This window comes from Xenopus tropicalis, chromosome 5 (assembly GCF_000004195.4).
Source record: "Xenopus tropicalis strain Nigerian chromosome 5, UCB_Xtro_10.0, whole genome shotgun sequence".
NCBI classification, from domain to species: domain Eukaryota; kingdom Metazoa; phylum Chordata; class Amphibia; order Anura; family Pipidae; genus Xenopus; species Xenopus tropicalis.
The window spans coordinates 105,094,443-105,117,987 of record NC_030681.2 but is presented as its reverse complement, the minus strand read 5'-3'; the positions used below and the strand labels follow the sequence as shown (position 1 = coordinate 105,117,987).

Genomic DNA, 23,545 nt, shown 5'->3' with positions numbered 1-23,545 from the left:
GCCATATTCATTTACCTGCCTTTGCACCTATGTTATCAGGCAGTCATTGACTAAAACTTGGACAATAGTTTTTATTTGATCCTTTGATTCAGTTTGTGTTGTATAGCAATAGTTACTGATCAGTGTGACATGTATGCTTTGCAGGTATTGGTTACTGGCCAAGAAGAAAATTAAACTTCTATAGTCTACAATACAGTATTGGCTATATGATCAATCTTCTGTTCTATGAAGGCAGAGGGACTTTCACATATATGCAAGCAATGATTGCCTGATATACCCCATCACGCTAGTCTAGAGAAATCACGTGATATCTTGTGTTAGAAGGCAGCATTGATGCATGCTTTAGATTGCAAAAAATCTGAATATTTTATAGACAGGTATAGACAGGAATCTATTGAAGGGCATTTGGCCTATGGGCATCTAGGTGGGCAACTCGTATCTAAGCTGAGTAAGTTGAAGAGAATTCTGTCTCTGTGCAGCTCAAGTGAAAGTAGTAAAAGTATCTTAAAATTAAAACCAAAGCTTCAGGGTTAGGGTAAGAGCTCTTTTTTTGTTCTCTGGGGCTCAAAAATGTGTAAAATCTTGCATGATGAACGGTGCTTATTTGGGTTTTCAAAGCCTTTACAATAACTGGGACCTCTACTGCCATACCCATTGTACCTTCTTGACAGCTGTCCTGCAGAGCTCAGTCAAAGACAAAAAAAGGTTAGGCAGACTTAATCAGTGGAAAAAGTAATGGAGTAAAACCCTGCTAAAGCCTGTAATTTTTACTTGTATAGCTCTCAGTACTGTGGGGAATTGCATTGCCAGGTTTTGGAGCATTTTGGATAATGCATTTCCAAAAAACACATTTTCTATCTGTATTTATTATGTAGGTGTTCTGATGTAAATATATAATATAGTGAGTCTTAGATTATATTTGAGACAGTTGAATGTTTTATTATATTCAGTATAATCTTTAATCCTCATAAGCTTATCTTTAAACTAATATAGACTATATAGCACCTCTTTAACACACATCTTTTTATGTTTGAAAGCATTGCCGGGAAAAATTAGATTTGGCCTAATTTGCAAAATGATTCACAACTTGCTCATGGTGTTATGCCAAATCCATCAGGAATCAGGAAATGTTATCAGAATATAATTTCTGTTGAATTGGTTATAAAAATACACAAAGGAAATAACTTTCCCCATTTATATGTAAAAGGTTAGTATCAGAGCAGTACAGGTGGCACAATAGAAGTTGCCCCAGTCTTTGTTGGGATCACAAAATATATTTTTAAATATATCAGTATGGCTCAGGGTGCCAAAAATACCGGTGGGCATGGTAAGATTTGCATCAAGGATTTATTCATCCCTGTTCAGAAATTAAGAGGGGCCTGGATGAGTTTTTGAACAAGCAGAATATCCAAGGCTATTGTGATACTAATATCTACAGTTAGTATTACTGGTTATATATATAGTTTATGTATGTGAGTGTATAGATTGGTAAGTATAGGTTGTGTGCTGGGTTTACTCGGATGGGTTGAACTTGATGGACAATGGTCTTTTTTCAACCCTATGTAACTATGCAACTATGTAACTATTGGCAGAATATCTAAGTTTTATATTTCCACCCAAGTGTATTCTTTAATAATGATCTATAAATGTCACAGATCCGCTTGCATGCTGACATTGATCTTCCTAGTATGAACACAAAGAGCAGTTAAGGAAACATATCTATTACAGAACAAAGAATATCTGTACTTATGTCCTTTGTGTGAATCTGGTGTATTGATAGCTTGCATGATTCTCTTACCATTACTGAGAAACACATAAATATGGTGTTAGTGGTAATGGAGAGAATCCAACAACTTTTAGCATAGGTGGAGGAGAAGACCAGAATTTAGATTGAGTGAAAGCATCTCTTTTTTTTGCATATCAGTGAAGTTCTTCACCACAGGATATACATACCTTACAGCTGTAGTACACAGCAACATACTGAAATTAGGCAATACCTATAAAATAATGGGACCCCTTTTACAAAGATAGGGCTGATTCACTAAAGTGCGATAAAACGTGCGCTATTTATAGCGTGCGTTAAAAATTTTATAGCGTTTAAATTTTCGCGACTTATCGCACAATTCACTATAAGCATACTTGCGCTAATTTAAGCGCGATATTCCATGCGTTATTTAACTCGCGGTTATTTAACTCGTTCGGTATTTGACGGTACATTAACGCCCGCATATAGTCGCCGCAAATAGATAGTAGCCGCATATGAATTGTCGCCACATATATATGGTAGCATATAAAAGGTAGCATATAAATAGTAGCATATAATTAGTAGCTGCTTATAAATAGTAACTGCTAGTGATGAGCGAATCTGTTCCGTTCATCTTTAAATTGTTGCCCCCGACTATTTATATGTGGCTACAATTGATGAAATGTTTCGCCAGGCATGGATTCGCTGTGAATTTTTGGACGTGCAGCAAATTTTTCCGCGGCAAATTTTTTCATGCGTTTTGCCATTGGCGGATTGTTTTGCGAAATGCATGAAAAAATTTGCAGCTGAAAAATTCGCTGCACGTCCAAAAATTCGCCGCGAAGCCATGCCTAGCGAAACATTTCATCAATTGTAGCCGCATATAAATAGTCGCGCGCATAAACGCACTCCCTGTTAGCCATACATGGCAATACTTTCATAAAATTACTGTATTAAAAATGACCATTTCCCTGCAAACTGGAGGCTGCATCACTCTAGGGCCAACACATACTTGAATAAATAGCACTGCAAAGTCCATATTTTATTGCCAAAAGCTCATTTAATGTACTTTTCTATTATTATTGCCAGCCTCAAGTAGGTGTTATTTTTCGCATAGCCTAATGCGATATTTAGCGCGCCTAAGTGATTGTGAATCATGCGTTAGTATTCTTTTCAGCGCGCTATTTAACGCATGCGTTAAAACTAACATATGCGGTTGCGCGAAAAATAACATATGCGATACGCGACTTACCGCACGCGGTAATACTGTAGTGAATCGCGTGCTAATTTTCGCTTCTATTTTAACGCAAAAAAAGTGCGATAAAATTGATCGCACTTTAGTGAATCAACCCCGATGTGTCTTTACCTGCAGCGTTATTGCATTTTAAATTCACTATACTTGTACTTAAAACTAACAGTACATTGTGCTTATAAACCCCTCCTAGGTTTGCAGAGATCAAGATTCAGTCACAGCTGATATTTTGGAGAATGAACTTATTCCTTACAATTTACATATTTTACCATTTATATAAGCCTCTTGTTCTTAAACATGAGCACCTTTGCTTTATTTTAATAAGAGATGCAATCAGTATTTTTGACTGCAAGTTTTTATCACTGAGTAGAAAAATGTAAATCACTATGTCCCATCATTTTATAGCATGAAAATCTAGCTGATTTTATGCTGATCTATGGATATAATATAACTTTTGTCTACACCCTTGATTTGCCCATAATGCTGTTTCTTTACATGTCAAAATATTTCTAATAGGATGCTACTGGAGAAAATGTCTGCCATGTCTTGGTTAGCTGAGGACCCCATGCATTGTCACAAGTAATTCTTTTCTCAGCATAGTTTCATATCTTGTCAGGTCAATACTGGTGAAATCAACTAACCAAGCCTTCATATGACTGAGGTACTTACAGATTACAGGTTTTGTACAAATGTGCTTTTTTGCCAGCTCTAGACAGATATTAGAATCATAGTATGTTTTGTACCTGTCAAAACTAAGAATGCCATATGCATTATCTGCAGAACCTGATTTTAATTTGCTGCTAGCCCAGTGTCCATCAAAATCCCAAACAAAATTTTCTTCTACATTTAATTTAATTTTTCTTCTTTCATTTAACACAGTCAGTAACAGAAGTCAAATTTAGCCACAGATCTAACCATATTTGCCATTGTCACAAGAGCCACCTTGATAGTTTGCAATTTAGCCTATTATTTTTTTTAGACAAATAAAAAGAGGAAATAAAAGAAGTATCATTTTAATAGAGGAAAGAGTAGGGGGTGTAAAATTTCTTTGGTCTGCTTAAGCCTTTGGCAAGATTGTAGCAAAGTCCTTTCAAGTGTGAATCGCATGGTCAAATACTCAGCTGGTTATTTGCACCAGAAATTCTATGTGAGAGATATTATTAGCAATATTTTTTGTTTGTATAAATGCTTATATAAAAACCTTTGACTAACCTAGTAAGTGCTGTTGCGAAGTGTAGTTTGGTATGTTTTAATAGCTGAAATGTTCCCTTAGCTGGGGGTGAGCCCATATCTTGAGTTTTCTGGTGGACCCCACCTCTCCCAGTGTGACACTGTACGCAGTTTTAAGGTGGGCAGTAAATACAGGGCTTTCTGTGCATGCTGTGTCCCATAGTGATCTAAATGAGGCTAAGACCCATGTACTGGCCATTGTCTGGAATTAATAAAAGGAAATATATACAATATAATTGTTTTATATACAATTTTTACTTTAAAGAGTAAGGGGCCAATTTCCCAAATCAAACATTTTAGGGCAAATTAGATTATTAGATATTTAGAATATTACATGAACTTTGATATTTATTATGTGGAAAAACAAACAAAAAAAACTGTAATGAAAAATGTTGTCATATAAAAGCTGGTGAGGTCATGTAGAAGTCAATGGAAGCTGTCCTTTGCAAATTGTAAAATATTTATTTAACTCGCACAAAATTCTTACACAGATGAGGATTTTGAGATTTTCATTGTCGTGTTTGTATTCATTCATTCCATGTTTTTATTGAGCTTTTTATAATTGTTTTTGTTTTCAACTAAGGACACATTCATGCTCTTTTAAAATGTGAATTTACTCATGGTATAAAAAAAACCTCTACAAGTATCCAAATCCGAATTTTGATAAATAGGCCTCTAAATTTCCAGTTGTTGATGGGTACAAATGGTGTCCTAAACACTGCTGTTCTATAAGTGCCTATATAATTTGATGAGAAACTCCAGTTAACAATATGTTCTGTCTGGGTAAGCTGTGGTGTTTTTTTTTTCTCTGAATCATTTATACAATGCTGAGGCTATGGTAGAGCTACGTTGCTTATATATTCAGGTGCTCTGGGTCTAGTAATGGATTTGAAGGCCTAAGAATATGCTTGACTAAAGTATTAAATTCATGTGCGTTCCACCCAGCCACCCACGCACATAGCTTTCCTTTCCTAGTCCCAGATCTCTTTTTCTCTCCCCTTCTCTCTCTCTCTCTCTCTCTCTCTCTCTATGCAGTTACTTTCCATAATTTCTGTCAATGCAATGACAAATTTGTATATTATGGCTCAGTTATATTTCAATGCATTTTACAGCCTGTACAATAATACCTATATGGCTCTGTTTTGGATGTATATGGGGCCATATATATCAATTTTTTGTCTGTAAAAGTGGGCCAGGAAAAAAAAAAATACACAATAGGATTTTTATTTATTAAAAAAAAACTAGAATAAATCTAGTGTAGTGTATGGGCACAAGTTTTGTCCTCAACATTAAGCCTTAGAATTTGATTTGTATGCTACAATAATTTCTGCCTGCACGTCCAGACATTGCAGGTCTTTTGGATACTGCAGAATGTAGGACAAGGACTCATTTAGCAAGCAGGCTGTCTTAGAATGGTCAAGGGGGTTTTCATCAAATATATCTGACAGGGTTCATCCCCATGTGCGGCAAAGACAAGTCTTGTCACTACATCAATAAGGAGAAGCTCTGTCCTTTCACATTCATAATTTATATTTCATTTTGTTGAAATATTACCAGCCTCTCTGAAAATGAATCTTTTGGTTACTGAGGCTGCTTTTGTACTCTCCATGAAGCTGTGATATTAACAAGGCTAGAATATGATCACTCACAGCTTTTGTGTGAATGCTTTAAGCAAAGCAATATGTGTGCATGTTGAGTACCTTTTTTTTTACTCTGTGTATGTCTACTGCATCTGTTGGAAGTGTAGAACGCAGCAGGCAGTAGCTGAAGAGGTTAAACAGTTTATCGACTGCAGAGAGTTGATCACCGTTCGCATGAAGGAATGCTGATTTGTAGTCCATGCACAGTGCGGTGACCTCCTTCTGCTCACTAACCTGTGAACTGGGTTTAATAGGGATTCTCCACAAAAGCGCAGATTTGCTTAAGCACTCTAAAAGGGAAAGCCATTGATTTGGTTAAGGACAAATGTATTTTAGGTGAAGCTCATTAAATCAGTATTTAATACACAAGAGGCCCATATTTCCCCTCTCCACTGTAAATCAATGGGTTGCATTGTAATATTGCTCAAAATATGTTTATGCAGTACCTTGTTTCTCTCTGGAGGAACTGGGTATGCTTCTGTTACCTAAATTAAAGGGAAAGTTCACCTTCAAAAATGAAACATTTTAACCATCAGTTAATAAAGCATACCTATAATTGGGTGTATTTTTGTTTTACACGTAAGCTATTGTAAATAGCCTGCCTATAAATAGGCTAGGCAACATACTTAGTTCCATAATTTAATTCATGTCAGTAATAATGACAAATACAACCATTTATTGATTAAAAAGAAAGACATAGGGGGCCATTCGTGAAACCACAAATTTTCTCTAGTTAAAAGCACGATTGGAAAAATTTCAGAGTAACCACGATGTGTGAAAATTATTTTGTTGGTCATACGAAAATATCATGGTTGCGATCCAAAAGTCACAATATTTTCTGATCCGATCGTAAACGGCGTGAAAAGCTGGCTTTGAAACTTCAATGCATGATTTTGGAAATCTTCTATAAGACTCAATGGCACTCTACAGCTCCAACTTGGCCAAAAGTTAGTCACGATACCAAAGCTTGAATGAATTCCAAAATGGTCGTAGTCTTTGTGAAAAATACAACTTTTTCATGGAAGTTAACGAAAACCACAAAAAAGTCGTGCAATTTCAACGATATTATCGTAGTCATTACGAAAAGTTCTAAAAATTAGGAAAAATACGTTTTTTTCTTAAAAAAAAAAAGTGTGGTTTCATGAATGGACCCCATAAACTCCTTAATAAGTAAAGCCACGCTGTGTGGCAGATGTAACCTGTGGTGCGAGAGTCTCATAGATCCCGATCCCTTTTTCATTTTAAAAGTTTTCTGTAGGGAAGCATTTATATTTTGGTTTTAAAATATAGTTGGAGAAAAGTTTCCTGCTATCAGGAAAGACATAAACTCCTTAATAAGTAAAGCCACGCTGTGTAGCAGATGTAACCTGTAGTGTGAGATTCTAAGCGAATCTTCTTGACAAAGGACTGGGTTCTGAAACATTGGGATTTTCTCAGTCCATATGTGTCAGCTTTTTGGTGGTATGTATATTATGCACTGTAATTGTGCTAATTGTTTTGTGAACATCTGCTATATAAAGAGCATTTACATAGAGGTTTAAATAGGTGTGCATTGAGTAATTGATTGATTTGTCCATATAACAGTTCTCAGACCATACAGGTCTCAGATCCTACCCATTTTATATTACTGAAGAATTCTGAGCCCTTAGCAGGAATAAGCTTAACACAGTTTTCAACTATTTTTATAAAAGCTATATATTTGTGGTAAGTGCCTAACTTTAACTGAATGTAAATAAAATCTATCATTTGTGCCTTATCCACTTTACTCTTTTCTTATGGAATATTTGTGCTGTTAAATAATTGTTGTACTGTTTGGTTAGGCAGTGCAGAATGTTATGTAGAACTGATTGCGTAATTTACTAAAAGAACGTAACGTTATTCTTATTTTGGAGCTCCCATGTTGATTGTATATATATTTAATTATGGAGCAGTTTACAATCAATGAAAGAAAAAAGGGCATATACAATCTTAAATTAGATTTATTGACATGTCAATATACAAATTTAAATTAATCGTACGCTGGCTAACTGCTCAGCTATGCAATTAGTTCAATGTGCTTTTGTTACCCATATTGGGAGCATTGTAATTTGTTGTGTGGCAGTACAGTAGCTACAGATTGTTGCATTGTTGGTGGCCCTGTTAGCTAATCACCTATGAAGGAGGATACATCATCCCCTATAAAAGAACATTCAAATAACTGACATCAGAATGTTTTCTGCTGCAGGTATGTTGTGTTTTCTCAGTATTCTGTTGAGGGATGGGGTAACTTTGCTAGCACTGGTACAGTCCCAAGCTTACATAATTGTACAGATCTGCCTGTCAGTATCATGGATCAAAATGTAAAAGGAATCCACTGGAGACCTTGCGTCGGTGCATACATAGTGCTATATGTTTCAGACCATATGGGAAGGACCCAGTGTAGTGCTATGCATCCTTTTACATTTTGATCCATTATTTTGGAGGTGGCGACCCCATACCACTGTGCAGAGAGTTATTATACAACACTTGACTGCAATAGTCCCTGTGGATAATATTGAACTGCCATTATCATGTCTTGCTCTTGTATAAGGTGGCAGGCAGAACTGACAGTCATGTGAGTGTGGTGGTACATGTTGGATTTGTTTTATTCTTCCAGATTTCAACATAGTAACAGATCTGGAAAAACCTCCTGCATAAGGAGATAACCCCAAAGCCATCAACTATGCATCGATCCTTGTTTGCTGAATGCATTGCAGGACTGAGATAAATAATTACAGCAGTCAGATAAAGTGGAGCAAATAGCCTACAGTGTTACATAGCTATTCATGAGGTGAACAAATGCTACAAATTAAATATAATATTTATTGTGTCCATTGTAAAAAAAATATAAGCAAAAATATGTTAAATTTGCTATTGGGTATTTGTACAGCTCTTTTTAAAAAGGTATCAATATTAAGTGCGTATCACTTTGGCAAAAACAACCAAGTATACTTGTCTACAAAGTGCTAGAATTTTACAAGATGGTGACTGGGTTTGGAAGTCACGGGAGACAGAAAAGTAACCAAAATATATCTTTGTATGAATCTCATGGACAAAACTTCTTAAATCAAAATCGCTGTTCAGAACCTGTGGAGATAATTAAAAAGAGGGAAGTATTGAGTGTTGCATGAATTTCCTTCTCTGCAGTAGTTTAATTGTATATGGTGATGAATTACTGCTTCCAGTGGCACCTGCTAAATCAATATTCCCCATCCTTCAGGCTCCGGCCTTACATACTCATTTGCAATATTGTAAAGAGCAGTACCCAACCAGTACCTCTAGCTCACAAATGGACCTCCAACAGATACCATCTACCAGCAAGGTTCCTTCCTTATATTGAAAACCAGTAAGTAAAATAGTCAGAGTTGGAGACAAGAAGGAAAAGCTGTTGTGTTGTATTTAAGAGAACAAAGCAGAATATTCTTCTAGACCTGACCCAGCTGACCAAAGAGCAGACCAATAATTCTTTTTGTATAGGATAGCTGCCCACACACATTCACACATTTGGCAACATATACGAGGAGATTCATGAACATTCAAGTTTGATTTTTTTAGGTTTTTTTGCACAGTTCGAATTATGGTTCAAAAACCCGACTTATTACAGGGTAACCAATCAGAAAACTAGAGATGGAAGTGCTTTGAATTATATCTGCCTGCTACTGGAGGTGCAAGCAAGTCATTCAGTCATTTCTCTTTCTTCATATTGCTGGGGAACAGCCCCTGGAATTATTCAATACATTCTCATTTGATAGTAAGAATAGTAGTAAATATAATCTTCAGATAATTATTGAGAAATGCTGCTATTCAAAAAATATTCCCTCTTATCAGATGCAATGAAAGAGACTCCTGGGATAAGGGGATATATATCTAAAGGCAGCATTTCAGTTATGCATTGCAGCAGAAGCCATCTAAGCCAAACTACAAACCATACAAGTAGAGAACTGGATTATACATACTTATTTTTATGCAGGAAATAATGTCAGTTTCAAACTTAACACAGGACATTATGTTATGTTTCAATGCAGGAATTCTTAACCTTTGGGTTGGGGGTCCAAAAATGCTGAATCACCATGATCTCCTTTAATAATGTAAAAAAAACTTTTTTACTGTAGACAAAAATCAATGCTGATTCCCAAACGGTACTTGGGTCTCCAAAGGAAAGGGCTGAGAAACCCTGTTCTAGAGGCTTCATCTCTAAGAGTATTAGAACAGAACTGAACTGGATGGAAAAATAAGGGGCAGACTTACTAAAACTTGAATTTATCTCATTTTCTTTTCTTTGAAAACACAAATAAACTCATTTCCACAAACAGACATTTATCAAAAAATCCCAAGTGAAAAAGCACATGTGGAAAAAAGTTGCAGACAAATCGCATTGACTTCTACATGACCTTGGAGAGTTTTCCTGCAACTTTTTTGGCATCAAAAACCCTGATCTGAAAAAGCTACAGGTTAGTTAATGCACCCTTTAATGTAACTGAGTTATTGTTGAAAGGATATGAACTATAGGCCTATGGTTAAATGTACCATAGCGTTTTTTTGCATGTGATTTGCTTTTTTAATAAATTATTTCAGGTTATGGGTATGGTTTATCTTCTGGAGATAAATTATAGGCCTGATGCATGTGCATCTGGACCCCACCTTTCTACTTGTGAGCTTCAATTAGGAAGCCATTTACATAGATCCCATATAGATTTTGAGGGCCTGATAGAAGATCAACGCTTGGATTTTAGGGAGCTAAACACAGTTGTGACTCTCTGCACACTGAATGAAATCTCATATAAACCATCGAACAAAAATATTTTTCAGTAGTGGGTGTAAGTACAGGCTTTTGACAACTAAAATTCGGTGACAACAGCACAAGCATTTGTACACACGCCCGGACAGGTAATCTGCGGATTTTGGTAAATGCCAGGGGGGCTGCTGTAAGATGCCATGGACAGTCACTATTAATTGGGCTGGTGGGGGGGGGGGGGGGTGCTGTTTGGGCCTCTGTGATTGAAATGCCAGGACCTATTGTGAATCCCAGTCCAGACCTGTTTGTACAGTATATTAACACACCATTCAAGTGCTATTAGCTCTTCAGGCAGGCTTTTGGAAGCTTCTAATGTGTTCAAGCAGCCAAGGGCAGTGTGTGAATTAATTTGAGCTATACAACAACATGATCCACATTAAAGACTGAGGAAAGTGTTATAGATGACTATAGTAAAGAACTGTAGAAATATAAATGCAGAGAAAAAGTATAAATTTACATCTAGGTTAAACATTCTGTTGCATGAGTCACTAACAAGGAGATTGGTGGTAGTGTGCCATAAGTAGGATGATTTCATCACTGGATTCTATTGCATTCCTTGAAGAGAATGTTGAGTGGAAAGAGAGTCACAGTGCACAGTCCAACTGACAAGGAAAATGGTACAAGGGAGCAGGCTTTGAGGTTAATGGAATCTAACTGCTTCAAGGGTACACTGTTTATCGAAGGTATACAGCGAGATGATGGTCATTTTGTATCCAGCATCAAAATCTTTTCTGTAGATTCATTCTGTTTTGTTCTCAACTCTAAAGCAAAGCCATTACTGAAAGGTCAGTCTTGGAAAAGAAAACATATATAAAGACTTAGTGGCAAAATGTGCACAATATGGACAATTCACAATACATTTTTTGGAATTTTGACAACACTTTTGAGTCTGTATGCTGCTTATTATCGTGAAAAAGATAACATATATAAAGACTTAGTGGCAAAATGTGTACAATATAGACACTTTTGAGTCTGTATGCTGCTTATTATCGTGTTTGGAAATATTTTGATTGTCTAGCTAAAACCTTTTTCGCTTAGAGATAGTATGCACAATATTGATTGGTCAGTTGATTAAAAAGTAATTAAACAATAATCTAAAAAAGGATTTTCAGATCTATGCTACAATTTATCACAGGCAAGCTCTATTTCAGTCATTTAAACCTTCCAGATGCACTATGCGCAGCTTTTTGATACAGAAAGATATTGTAGTGGATATAGAGTTAAGGCAGAAAACAGTTTTCTGTGTACTTTGTCAAGTAAACTCATTACCTATTGTAATGCTGTTTATCGTGGAAGAGCTTATTGTTACTCATGGAGGGGCAAATCTGAAGGAATAGGCAGTGAAATTAAGGGGAGTGTTAGATGTAAACACAATAGAAAGGGGAGCTGTAAAGAGGACTAAAAGAAATAATAAAATGAATGATAGAAAAAAAGGAAAGAACAGAGGAAAAAGGAGAGAGGGTTAGGTTAAGGGAGAGCAAACCAAATGAAGAGGGGGAATGCATTAGAGAAGGGGTAAAAAGGTGAATGAAGACTTGGAAGAGACAAGGAAAGCTAAGAAAACTACAAAGAATAGAGAGGTAAATGTAGGATATAAAACAGAGGGTCATGGCAGGGAAAATAATAAGAAAACTGGCAGAGAGTAGGGATGATAGAGCCTTTTCACCTATTAGAAATGTCGCGGTATCACCTGTGGCGAAAATTTTCCAAGCTTGAATTTCATTATGCAATTTGTTTTTTGGGGTAAAAAGTACTCTGCTGCTCCAGAAAAAAGGTGTCATTATTATCCACCCCATGCCTTCCACATTAAGCAATGGAATTGGAACCATCGCTGGCCCTCCTACTGTCTATCTAAGGATTTGTCCAGACGCCATGTTTTGAAGAAATTGGCTTACTGAGAAGATGCTTCTCTGACAAGGAAGGTCAATGTAGAGATAAAAACATGTAAACTATAATATCATTACATTACATGTTTTTTGTCATTAACTGAAATGCACTTTGATGAAATTCTACTGTTTCACACATTTTTGCTAATCAAAAATCAGTTTCACTAATCACATAGTAAAAAGAAGAAAATGGTAGAACAGAAGATTTGTGCCTCTCTAAGCATATAGAGCTGCTGTACCTGGCAGTGCAGTATACTGGGTGGGCGTCATAATGTGACATCCCCTGAAATGCCTCAATGCAAGCAGCAAGGTGGTAAAAAATATTTGTTTATAGTAGAGGTCTTCAGACTCTTTGTTTTTTATTTTTATTCAAACAGGAGATGTCATTATATCTATGATGAGGAACTGCTTTTTGTGAACTTGCACTTTATCTGGGTCTATACTCCCAAATGGCAATCCATCTGAAAAGTTACATAACTGGGGTTGATAGCCTTTTATACCTTAAGAACCTGTAGATCTTTGTCTATCATGAGCATGGTAATAAGGTGGCAAAATAAAATCAGACACCACTACTTCAGTTCTATGAAATTCACACAGTACTGAATGAATATTTATTCTTCTAAGATAGCGCCCTCCATTATATGCATGGTTAGCAATTTACAAGTGGTGCCCTCTATTATGGGAAGGGTTAGCAATTTCTATATTTCATATCTGGAGAAGAAAAATTATAATTCATTGTTGCAAGTGCACCATGTATTTTACTTGTGTTTTAAAAATAGCAGCTCTTTGTGACTATCTTGCATAAATGTTTGCCAAGCAATTACTCTGTTATAAATTCACTGGAGATCGCCCTCACCAATAGTTAAGATACTGCCAGCCTGTTATTATAAACATGGAGCCATATGTATAAATTGGGAAAGAGTGTAATTCTAGTGCAAGAGAATGTTCCATATTTATTATGCTCCCAAGTTTTCTTGCTAATAGTATTATTTTATATCAGAATTTGTCCATCCCACCTTTATACAGATTGTACATTTGCTTGGTTGTAAACAGTAAAAAAGGCCAATTAAGAGAGCTTTCAAAAATATGTATATTTTGGACCTATGGAAAAATTAAAGATACAAAATGATCTGTGAACTATTGCCCTTCTCTAAATTGAATACAATTGTTTTTTGTTTTTAGAGAGAAATTGATGTTGTATATACAAAATACACACACACACACACACACACACATATATTTATATATAATTTGTTTTAGTTATCCTACTTCATTTTCTAACATTTTATAGAAAAGGTTCATCATATAACAGTAAAATTATACAGAATATATATATATATATATATATATATATATATATATATATATATATATATATATAGAGAGAGAGAGAGAGAGAGAGAGAGAGAGAGAGAGAGAGAGAGAGAGAAAGAGAAAGATTGTCTTTAATTATTACGGGACTGGGAGGTTATTATTATGTTTTACTGTCAAACTTTGGCTTAAAGGTGCCTTCCTGTGGTCCTTTTTGTATTTAACTCCATAGTGTAACAAGAACCAGCACTTACTATATGATAGCTCTTAGGAAGCACCCATATTGCACTTAATTTCAGCGGGTGCAGCCAGAGAGTTGGTGAATAGGCCATCTGTGTTGTCTAACTGTGCTGCCAGTAGCATCTAAAACTTTAATAGACCATAATATCATGCAGCTGCGTGGCATTGATATTAAAGCATATTTTAAGCCTTATGAACCCCAAGATAACCATTTGGTGGCTAAGATCTATGCTGAATAATTTACAACTCATCAGTGGAACATTTCCTGAGCTCTTCACTTGATGACCTGCAGGTGTCCTTAGAAGAAGAAAGATATTATCCAACAGGCTTTCTTGTAGCTAAGTGAGTTATACTTGCCTAGTGTCTGAAATGTTCATGGGGCTACCCACTCAAGAGGAAAAATGGCCACAAATCAACTAAAGCTATAGTGGTCACTGCACTTAAAGGGTTTTCCGACATCACAATGCAAGCGAGGTCATATTTTGTGATGTTGAGAAGACAATTACAATGCAAAACATTTTATGTCGCCGTGCACTGTGAGGAAAGTCATAACAAAGAGAGGGGAGCGCAGATGTATGAAGATAGAACTACAGCTCTTGCATTAATATATCAATATATTAAGTCAACCTGACCTTCTCTTTAATGCAGGAGAGATGTAGAAATCATTCTGCCGCCAGTGTAACTATGCACTATGAATTTTGATCAGAATGTGCATAAAAGGGTAGAGTGTCGGCACCAAAGAGGCAGTCAGTAGAGTAATTAATTTAATTGAATAATTTGCAATGAAATAGGGAGAGCCTCACATCTTTTCCTTATAAGTACAGGTATAGGATGTGTTATCTAAAATGGCTGAGTGTTGGGTTTTGCAGAAAAGACTTAATGTGGAGCTTCATGACTTATGGTTACTACAAAATATTTCAATTGTTAAAAAAACCCAGAAGGGCTGTTTTGTAGTTGGCGTGGTAGTACTGTATGGTAGCTAAGTTACCATCAAGTGTACTTACAGAGCAACTTGGTTCTACATATATTATTGATAGGACCTTATAAGAGTTGCCAGTGCCACATGACTGCACAATCTAAATGATATATCTCATCATTACACCAGAATAGTGATTTTGGTCTGTAAACATTTCTTGGTCACTTTTTCTTTAACCTTTGTTATGTGTCCCATGTTCCACTTCTGGTGTTCTTCTTCTTTTCACTTTTCACTCCATTTTGGCTGCTTTCTGTTTTTTGTCTTTTTCTGTTGCCTTTGCGCTTCTATCATCTTGTTTTGTGTTTTTTGTTTCTCCTACTTACTCTGAAATTTTCATGATTTTTAGCCAGCAGTGAACTCTCCTTCCTTTCGCTTGAAAAACAGCAGTTTTGTTATGCTTTATGGCTGACATTCTAGTTATCTTTGTAACATCTCATTCAGACCACATTGTTTGGAATGTGAATCAAAGCAGGATTTTAAGCGTAAAGGTTAAGGTAAAGCTTAGCAAGGTAAGGGTGATTCCTACAGACCAGTTGACCACCAACCCCTTTGTTGTTGCTCCTATTGAACAAAGCAGATGCTCATTTTTTTTAAATTCCTGACTTGTAGACAAGTTTTGGGGTATAAAGGTACAAGTTTACTTTCAAACACCAAAAAAAACATCCTGTGGGCTGGAAGTCTGCAGGGTCTTCCAAATAACAAACAAGAGCACTTATTTGACAACCCAGAGGGGCTTTTCTCTTGCTTGTGTTACTCCCCACCACTTTTTATATTTAAATGTGGCTCACAGGTAAAAAAAAAGGTTGAGGACCCCTGCTTTGGACTAATTAACTCAGAAACATGAAACCTGCTGTGCCTGCCACTTTGTAATTTTTTTTCAGGCAAGGTGTTACAACTGGACATACAATAGTTAGTAAGAGACTGCCTAGAAATAAAAAGTGCATAAACCTCAAACACTGTTATTGAAAAAGGAAATAATTGGTGACAATACTACCCCTTTAAACGTATGTGTTTGCATATACAATGATCACCATTATCTGAAATGACTCTGAATTTCCAAATTTTATCTCTGCAGATTTTAGTGTTCCTGTTTCTTAATATTTGACAGTCAAAATAACTAGTCCTCTGATTGTGTATGTACTGTATATATGTGTAAATGGCTGTATACATTATATACTGAGATGACTAAATCTTTAGGAGATGCTTGTCTGCATTTCAGAAGCATGTTTTCTGCATCATTGCAGATGCCAACTGATAATCATAAATCACAGCAGCTTGTCGTGAATAGACTCATCTGCAGCACTTGTTTATTCTTCTGCAGAATGTGTAATCATTTGTTTATTGGTAATGCATCTGGCAATTTTGTGTTGTCTTTTCACCCTGTCTTTGCCCTTATGCTCAAGTTAAACTATGGGCTAACTCTCAGCCTCTCTAACCTATTGTTGAGCATCATGACATTTTGTGAAACTAACGCTTCCCTATGCACTGAAGCAGGAATGAGTTCCAGTAATTGAAAGGTTCTGTGTGACCTGATTTAAATGTTATCTTTTGTGCAAAGGAAGATGAGAGTCTGAGCCGAGTCATAAAATCTGACACCTTGTGATATTGCAGTGTGCAGGGAAGAGCTTAGAGAAGGAATGATGCTATGTATAAATTACTGTTTCAGATATGTTAATTGTACTTAACAATGTTTAAAAGCATTTCAGGGTAATTTGTGAGTTTAGGCGCGCAGGAGACAAGCTTATACTCAAGGCGACCATAGTGAGAATGATATTTTTATTAGCTTGCCATGTTCCTTGTACTATTTTGTATTCAAAGAATAAAGTAACCTTGCCTTGTACTTCTTGCTCGTTTATGCTCTTGTCCGGGCCCCCCTGGCAATCTGTGAATTCTGGAAAATGCCAGAGGGGCTGCAGTAGATGCCATAGACAGTCGCTATTTATTGGGCCTTTTTCATAACATTTGTTAAAGGAACAGTAACACCAAAAAATGTAAATGTTTTAAAGTAATTAAAATATAACGTACTGTTGCCCTGCACTGGTAAAAGCGGTGTGTTTGCTTCAGTAACACTACTATAGTTTATATAAAAAAGTTGTTGTGTAGCCATGGGGGCAGCCATTCAAACTGGAAAAAAGGGGAAAAGGCTCAGGTTATGTAAACAGATAACAGATAAGCTCTGTAGAACACAGTGGGCTTATCTGTTATCTGCTGTGTAACCTGTACTTTTTTAATTCTTTTTTTCCAGCTTGAATGACTGCCCCCGTGGCTACACAGCAGCTTGGTTTATATAAACTATAGTCGTGTTTCTGAAGCAAACACACAACTTTTACATGTGCAGGGCAATATTCTATAATATATTAATTACTTTGCTACACTTTCATTTTTTGGTGTTACTGTTCCTTTAAATCCCCTTAACTGTTCTTCCCATGTACCTTGGCTTTCTGCTTTGCTTGTTCAGCTCTTTTACTGCTGGCGAGACACAGAGGTCAGTCTCTGCCATTTGGAGAATGTATGTGATCCTAAACTTACACATGGTAGGGCTAGAAGAAGCTGTGCCACTAACATGCCACAGGAAAGGCTCTCCTTGTGCAAAAATTCCTAAGCCAGCATCTTGAATGCATTATAATGCTTTTGGGTGTGGAGAAAGTGAAAAAAAATGGAACCAGAAATGTAAATGTAAAGAAGTAGGATTGGGATTACCTTTTTGTCATCCGTAAAAATGACTTGGTAATCTAAAGTTTTTCATTGCCTATACATTTACATATAGTTCTGGACTCCCATTTCACCTATTGTATGAAACCTGTTATCCAGAATGCTTGGGACCTGGGGTTTTCTGGACAAGGATCTTTATGTAATTTGGATCTACATGCTTTTAACTCTACTAAAAAAATCATTTAAAGGAGAAGGAAAGGTACAATCACTGACATCAAGTACAAGGTACTGCTTTATTATAACAGGGAAAAGGGAAATCATTTTTAAAAATTAGAAATATTTTATTAAAATAGGGCTATGGGAGATGGCCTTCCCATAATGCTGAGCTTTCTGCATAACATGTTTTTGGAGAATGGATCCCATGCCTGTAGTCCTTTATCGGCTTAACTCAGGTTTACTGTAGCACTGGATATGCAAACCTGAAAGGCAGCAAAGAAAGGCGAGCTATAGCTTTTCTCTTATCCTCCCTTGGAAATATTGCAGTGTAACTGAATATCATAGTGTATGACTGTGGTGAACATATACTGGCTCAGTGGTATACCAGAATGACACTTTGCTGCTCTCTCTAGCAAACTGAGGCTTCATTGAGGAACAGGAGGTGCACAAACTGGGACCTCAGAGATCCATTTGCTTCAGGTTTTTTGCATTCTGACAGAATGTGTTTAATAACGTGTAAGACACACATCACATGGGATTCTGCAAGGCAGAGAGAACATCTGTCTTTGGATCCAAGTGATAAAAGGAGGTTTACCCAGCAGCATTTCATAAATACAATTGTGCCACAGTTACAGAGTTTCACTGTTGAAGTGCCAGATTGTCAGATGGAACAGATTGCCAGCTAATGAAGCCAATGTAACACATTTACTGGGATGCAAGAACCCAAGGATGAAGCTGGCCTCTTTTGATGTTTGTTGACTGGTTTTCTAGACTAGCACCTGCCACTGCCAAGATTATAACGTGAAGGTTATTTTATTTTTCACCTTAGATCTGTGCTCTTTGTAAAGCTTATATATTATACCTATATTGCAATTCATGTTATGTAAAGGTGGCCACACACTGGCCTATTCCAGCTGCCGCTATCAGTCCTTTAGCCTGGCTCGGCATCTTATCTGCCCTTGTATGGGCACCACTGACGGGCCTCTCCTACAGACATCTGGCCTGAAATGCCCAGATCTCAGTCAGGCAGGTTTTTCAGCTGGGAGCTGAAGTTCAAAACAACATACTAACCAGTTGAGCATTAATATTGCAATAAAGGTTTTAGGCATTTTAATAATAATGTACTCCAATGGCATTTTATTCACATTTTATATTATAAGCACAAAACATTCTACTATTTTTGTTTAACCATTGCACCACCAGAGTTTTCTGATTCATTAAAGTTTTCATCTGTAAATCATAGAATTCAATATGGCATCTCCTACTTTGTGGGAGTCTATTTGTGCACATTAATACAGCTCTCTGTGCAGAATAGCAAAGCCCTAAGAGGAACAGAAAGCAAACAGTATAAGGAAAGAGCAAGGGATTCTCTAGGTTGCCACTTGTTGTTTTATAATGAAATGTGGTTTCCCCAATGGCAAGACAAAGCTTGACTAACTCTGCACTCCATTATAACATTACATGATGTGAATCTTGGGAGTTTGCTTTTTCAGTTTACTCTCCAAACTTCATTGCAAAGGAAAATCCAGATGCAGGTCTGAGAGGTTATTCCTAAAGATTAGTGTGACCTTGCAGTGAAGCAGACTTTTCTACATTGTTTATCTATTAGCCTTAATTTGCTTTACAGTAGTTTGAGCATCACTTTTAATACAAATTCTCCTCCCAGACTCACAGTGGGACGAAGCTAGATGCAGGTGATCCAGCCAACTGTTATTAGTTTATGTGCATTCTATCCTAGTGACTCAGCATTTTAACCCATGTAAGTCACCGAGCACAGTAGTTCTAAATGTTGTATTCTGGTGTTTATTTCTACAGAACCCCAGCTGAAAGGAATTGTGACAAGGTTATTCAGCCAGCAGGGATACTTCCTGCAGATGCACCCAGATGGCACTATTGATGGAACAAAGGACGAAAACAGTGACTACAGTAAGAACATCAACAATTTTTGGCTATGTGTGTGTGTGTGTGTATGTAATGCTCAATATATTATAACATCTGGGTTCAGATATTAAAAAGGATTTAATAAGGCTTATGAAGGGACTACTCATTAATGCTGGCACATAAAAATCCCATTGGAGCAGTAGGGTTTCAAGATGTAGTCATTAATGCTTGATAGCTTGCCTTCCTATGCCTGTGGTTCTATATTAGTGGTTCCCAAATTGTTGGACTGAAGCAGTGTCATGGGGGTCCAGCCTGTAGATTAGTTTGATGTCCATATATACACCTAAAAGCCTAGTGTAAAGGTCAAATATGGTGAGTTTTGGGGTAAAAATGTATTTACTTTCCTAGATATTTTTAGAAATATGGCTGAAAGGCGGCTGCGACACCATTGTTTTTCTATATCTGTAATCTTTGTATGCGCTAAGAGAAGCCCTGAATAGAGGCTGAAAAGAGGAGCCCAAATGTAAATGTCCCTACCACTGGGCTAAAGCTTGTTGTACATCTGGTAATGTGGTCAGCCAGAGCAGCAAATCTGTTAAGAAAAATACTAACAAAGGTTTCCAGTAGCAACCTTTTAGCAAGTAATTTTGATCAGTCTGGTATAAGTTAGGAAAGGAAAGCAAAGATCTGATTTCTTTGGTGCATTTTAGTGTTTATGTTTGTATATCAGGCCCTGTTTCTCCCTGGTCTGCATCATGCCACCACCAAATTGTGCTTTGTTTTTTTCTCAAAGCAAATCTGAATTTAAAAACAAAACAAAATGCAAAATCAAATCCACTTTAATCTACACAAAAATAGATTGTGGGTTCTATTACCACCAGTGAATTTAATCTTAAAATACTATTGCAGAGGTTATTTTGGATCTGCTGCACTCTCTGCAATGAAAGAGCTGAATTTCTGGACTGAGTCACAAAATTGTCTCATACACAGATCACTTGTGCCCAGGGCAATGGACGGTACATGCTGGGTTCTTCTCTCTTGCACTGGACTAAAAGTTTACCATAATTTGGGTGCAAGGGACCCCTGTACTGTCACAGGCAGGTAAGTACAGGGTTCCTGGCACACTGGCCAACCTTACATAATTACATATTTAAATAGTTAACTTTGGTTGGAAAAAAAAACAAAACATAAAACAAAACCTATCAAGTTCATCATCTCCAAATAAACCCCAGTGTACATATATATATATATATATAATATATATAATTGATAATGGTCTTAGGAGGAGACCGAAACGATGGCCTGTTTTAACAGCATGTTTAAATAAAAGCAACGTTTTAATCTTTAAAAAATATCCTGGTGTGCACCCAATTTTTGGACTTCCATATATATATATATAGAGAGAGAGAGAGAGAGAGAGAGAGAGACAGAGAGTGGCGGCACACGCAAGAATTTTCACACAGGAGTCTCGTAGTTTTAAATAAATATATGTGACGCTTTATTCAGTCCGACGTTTCAGTTCCTAAATGGAACTTTCATCAGGGACAACAGGTATATAAAACACACACATATAGCTATAAAGACCTACCAAAACACTCACATATATACAAAATATATATACTAAAAACTATACAGGTATGGGATCGGTTATCCCAAACCTGTTATCCATAAATCTCCGAATAATGGAAAGGCCATATTCCATAGACTCCATTTTAATTAATTCACATATTTAAAAATTATTTTCTTTCTCTCTATAATTATAAAACAGTACCTTGTACTTGATCCCAACTAAGGTATAATTAATTCTTTTTGATAGCAAAACAATACTATTGAGTTTAATTACGTTTAAATGATTTTTTTATTAGACTTATCATATGGAGATTAAAATTCTGGAAAGAAGGAAAGTCTCGGTAACATCCCTTATCCGGAAACCCGTTATCCAGAAAGCTCCGAATTACTGAAAGTCCATCTCCCATAGACTCCATTTTAATCAAATAATTCAGAATTTTAAAACTGATTTCCTTTTTCTCTGTATTAACAAAACAGTACCTTCTACTTGATCCCAACTAAGATATAAATAATCCTTATTGGAGGCAAAACAATCTTATTAGGTTTAATTTATGTTTTGTTGATTTTTTAGTAGACTTAAGGTATGGAGATCCACATTACGGAAAGTCCCCTTATTCGGAATACCCTTGGTCTGGAGCATTCTAGATAACGGGTCCTATACCTGTACTAAACTAACTGAATATCTTACAGTTACTGTAGTCTTTTGCTTGTTCAAGAAATCATCCAAGCCATCCAAGCCCAAAGAGTTTTACCCACTAACTAGGGGGTATCCCAGAGAGACTCTGTGCTGCCCACCTACTACCATCTCTTGTTGCAGCACTGCCAAACTTCGGAAAACTGCATCCTAAATGATGCAAACCTCTTTACCCTCTGTTCTAAGAGCAGAAATGGCACCACAGACTGCAAACTTTGGCAAGATGCAAAGTGCATTTTGTACACTTTGAACTACGCCAGAGGCTTTGTAAATGAGGCTGCATGTTCAAATGTAAGTGAGTACCAGTTGAAATATATATAAGATTTTATAGATTCGTAAAATTATCACATAGATATTACAATTAACACAATACCCATTCTATGTTGGCTTACAAAATGGTTCCCTGATTGAATGGACAGCTTTGTGCCATAGAAAATAATGAAAATCTTGTGTTCAAACCTGACAAAAAGCCAGTAGGTAAAGTGAGAAATGTTTTCATAGATGAGAACAATCGTTAATAAAATTCAAAAATGTCAAGAAAAGGTTAGTAAACGTGAAATAATTTAAACTGCTGGGAAAATGCCAGGAAATTGCCAGAGATCCCAATTCGGACTTTTTATAAATCTCTCCACTATTATTTTCATTTGCTAGAGCACATTATTATCAGTGTGATCAGATTCTATTTCATGGACTGCTGCTTAAATGTCTGTTATACAGATGCAGGGTATAAGCTGGCCACATTTGTTTGGTGAGGTTTGGTGAGTCTGTTTTTAAACACACTACATGCAGTTTAGAAGAAGTTGTTTTTATTAGATACCTAGGGAGCGTTGCAGCTAAAGTGTGTCATTATAGTAAGTACTTATATAACCTGCTGTTTTATGCTAGCCTTATTGCTATTACAACTCCCCCCTCCTTTTTACAATAGCTTAGATTTCTTCCTGTCATTGGACAATGTCTTGAGTTTTCTTTCTCTTTTTCATAAAGACTTCTTTTGTGTCATTACTCACTTCATTTCTGCTTTCCTTGTTTGTTGCCACTATCTCTGCTGTCAAGGCCTGTTGCACATTAATCACCCTAACTCATCTACACTGTCACTTTGTCCTTGCCTCTATAAGCTGTTGCCTATCGTCATACCCCATAATTCCAGTATAGGTTGCTCATTGTCTCTTAAAGGCCCCCTATGCAATTCATTATCCTTACTTAATATAGCCACCCTGTTTTTCCACAACAATATCACCTTTCTGTCCTTTCAAATCTAATTTGGACATCTTTATAATTTTTAGTATTGTAATGAAGGAAAATATTCTTACATCTTGTTTTCCCCCCCAATGTAGCCCTTTTTAATCTAATCCCTGTGGGTCTCCGTGTGGTGGCAATACAAGGAGTGAAGGCTGGACTCTATGTGGCGATGAATGGCGAAGGTTTTCTCTTCAGCTCAGTA

General features: G+C 36.6%; 1 protein-coding gene across 4 annotated transcripts in view; it reads left to right on the top strand.

Moving 5' to 3' along the window:
- Positions 1-23,545, top strand: part of fgf12 (fibroblast growth factor 12) — a 221,866-nt gene that overhangs the window by 140,202 nt on the left and 58,119 nt on the right. For all 4 annotated transcript variants that reach the window (XM_012962590.3, XM_031901424.1, XM_012962588.3 and 1 more), the window contains 2 exons: positions 19,776-19,886; positions 23,439-23,542. In XM_012962590.3, coding sequence (XP_012818044.1) covers positions 19,776-19,886; positions 23,439-23,542 — 215 coding nt within the window. The remainder of the gene's footprint in view (positions 1-19,775; positions 19,887-23,438; positions 23,543-23,545) is intronic.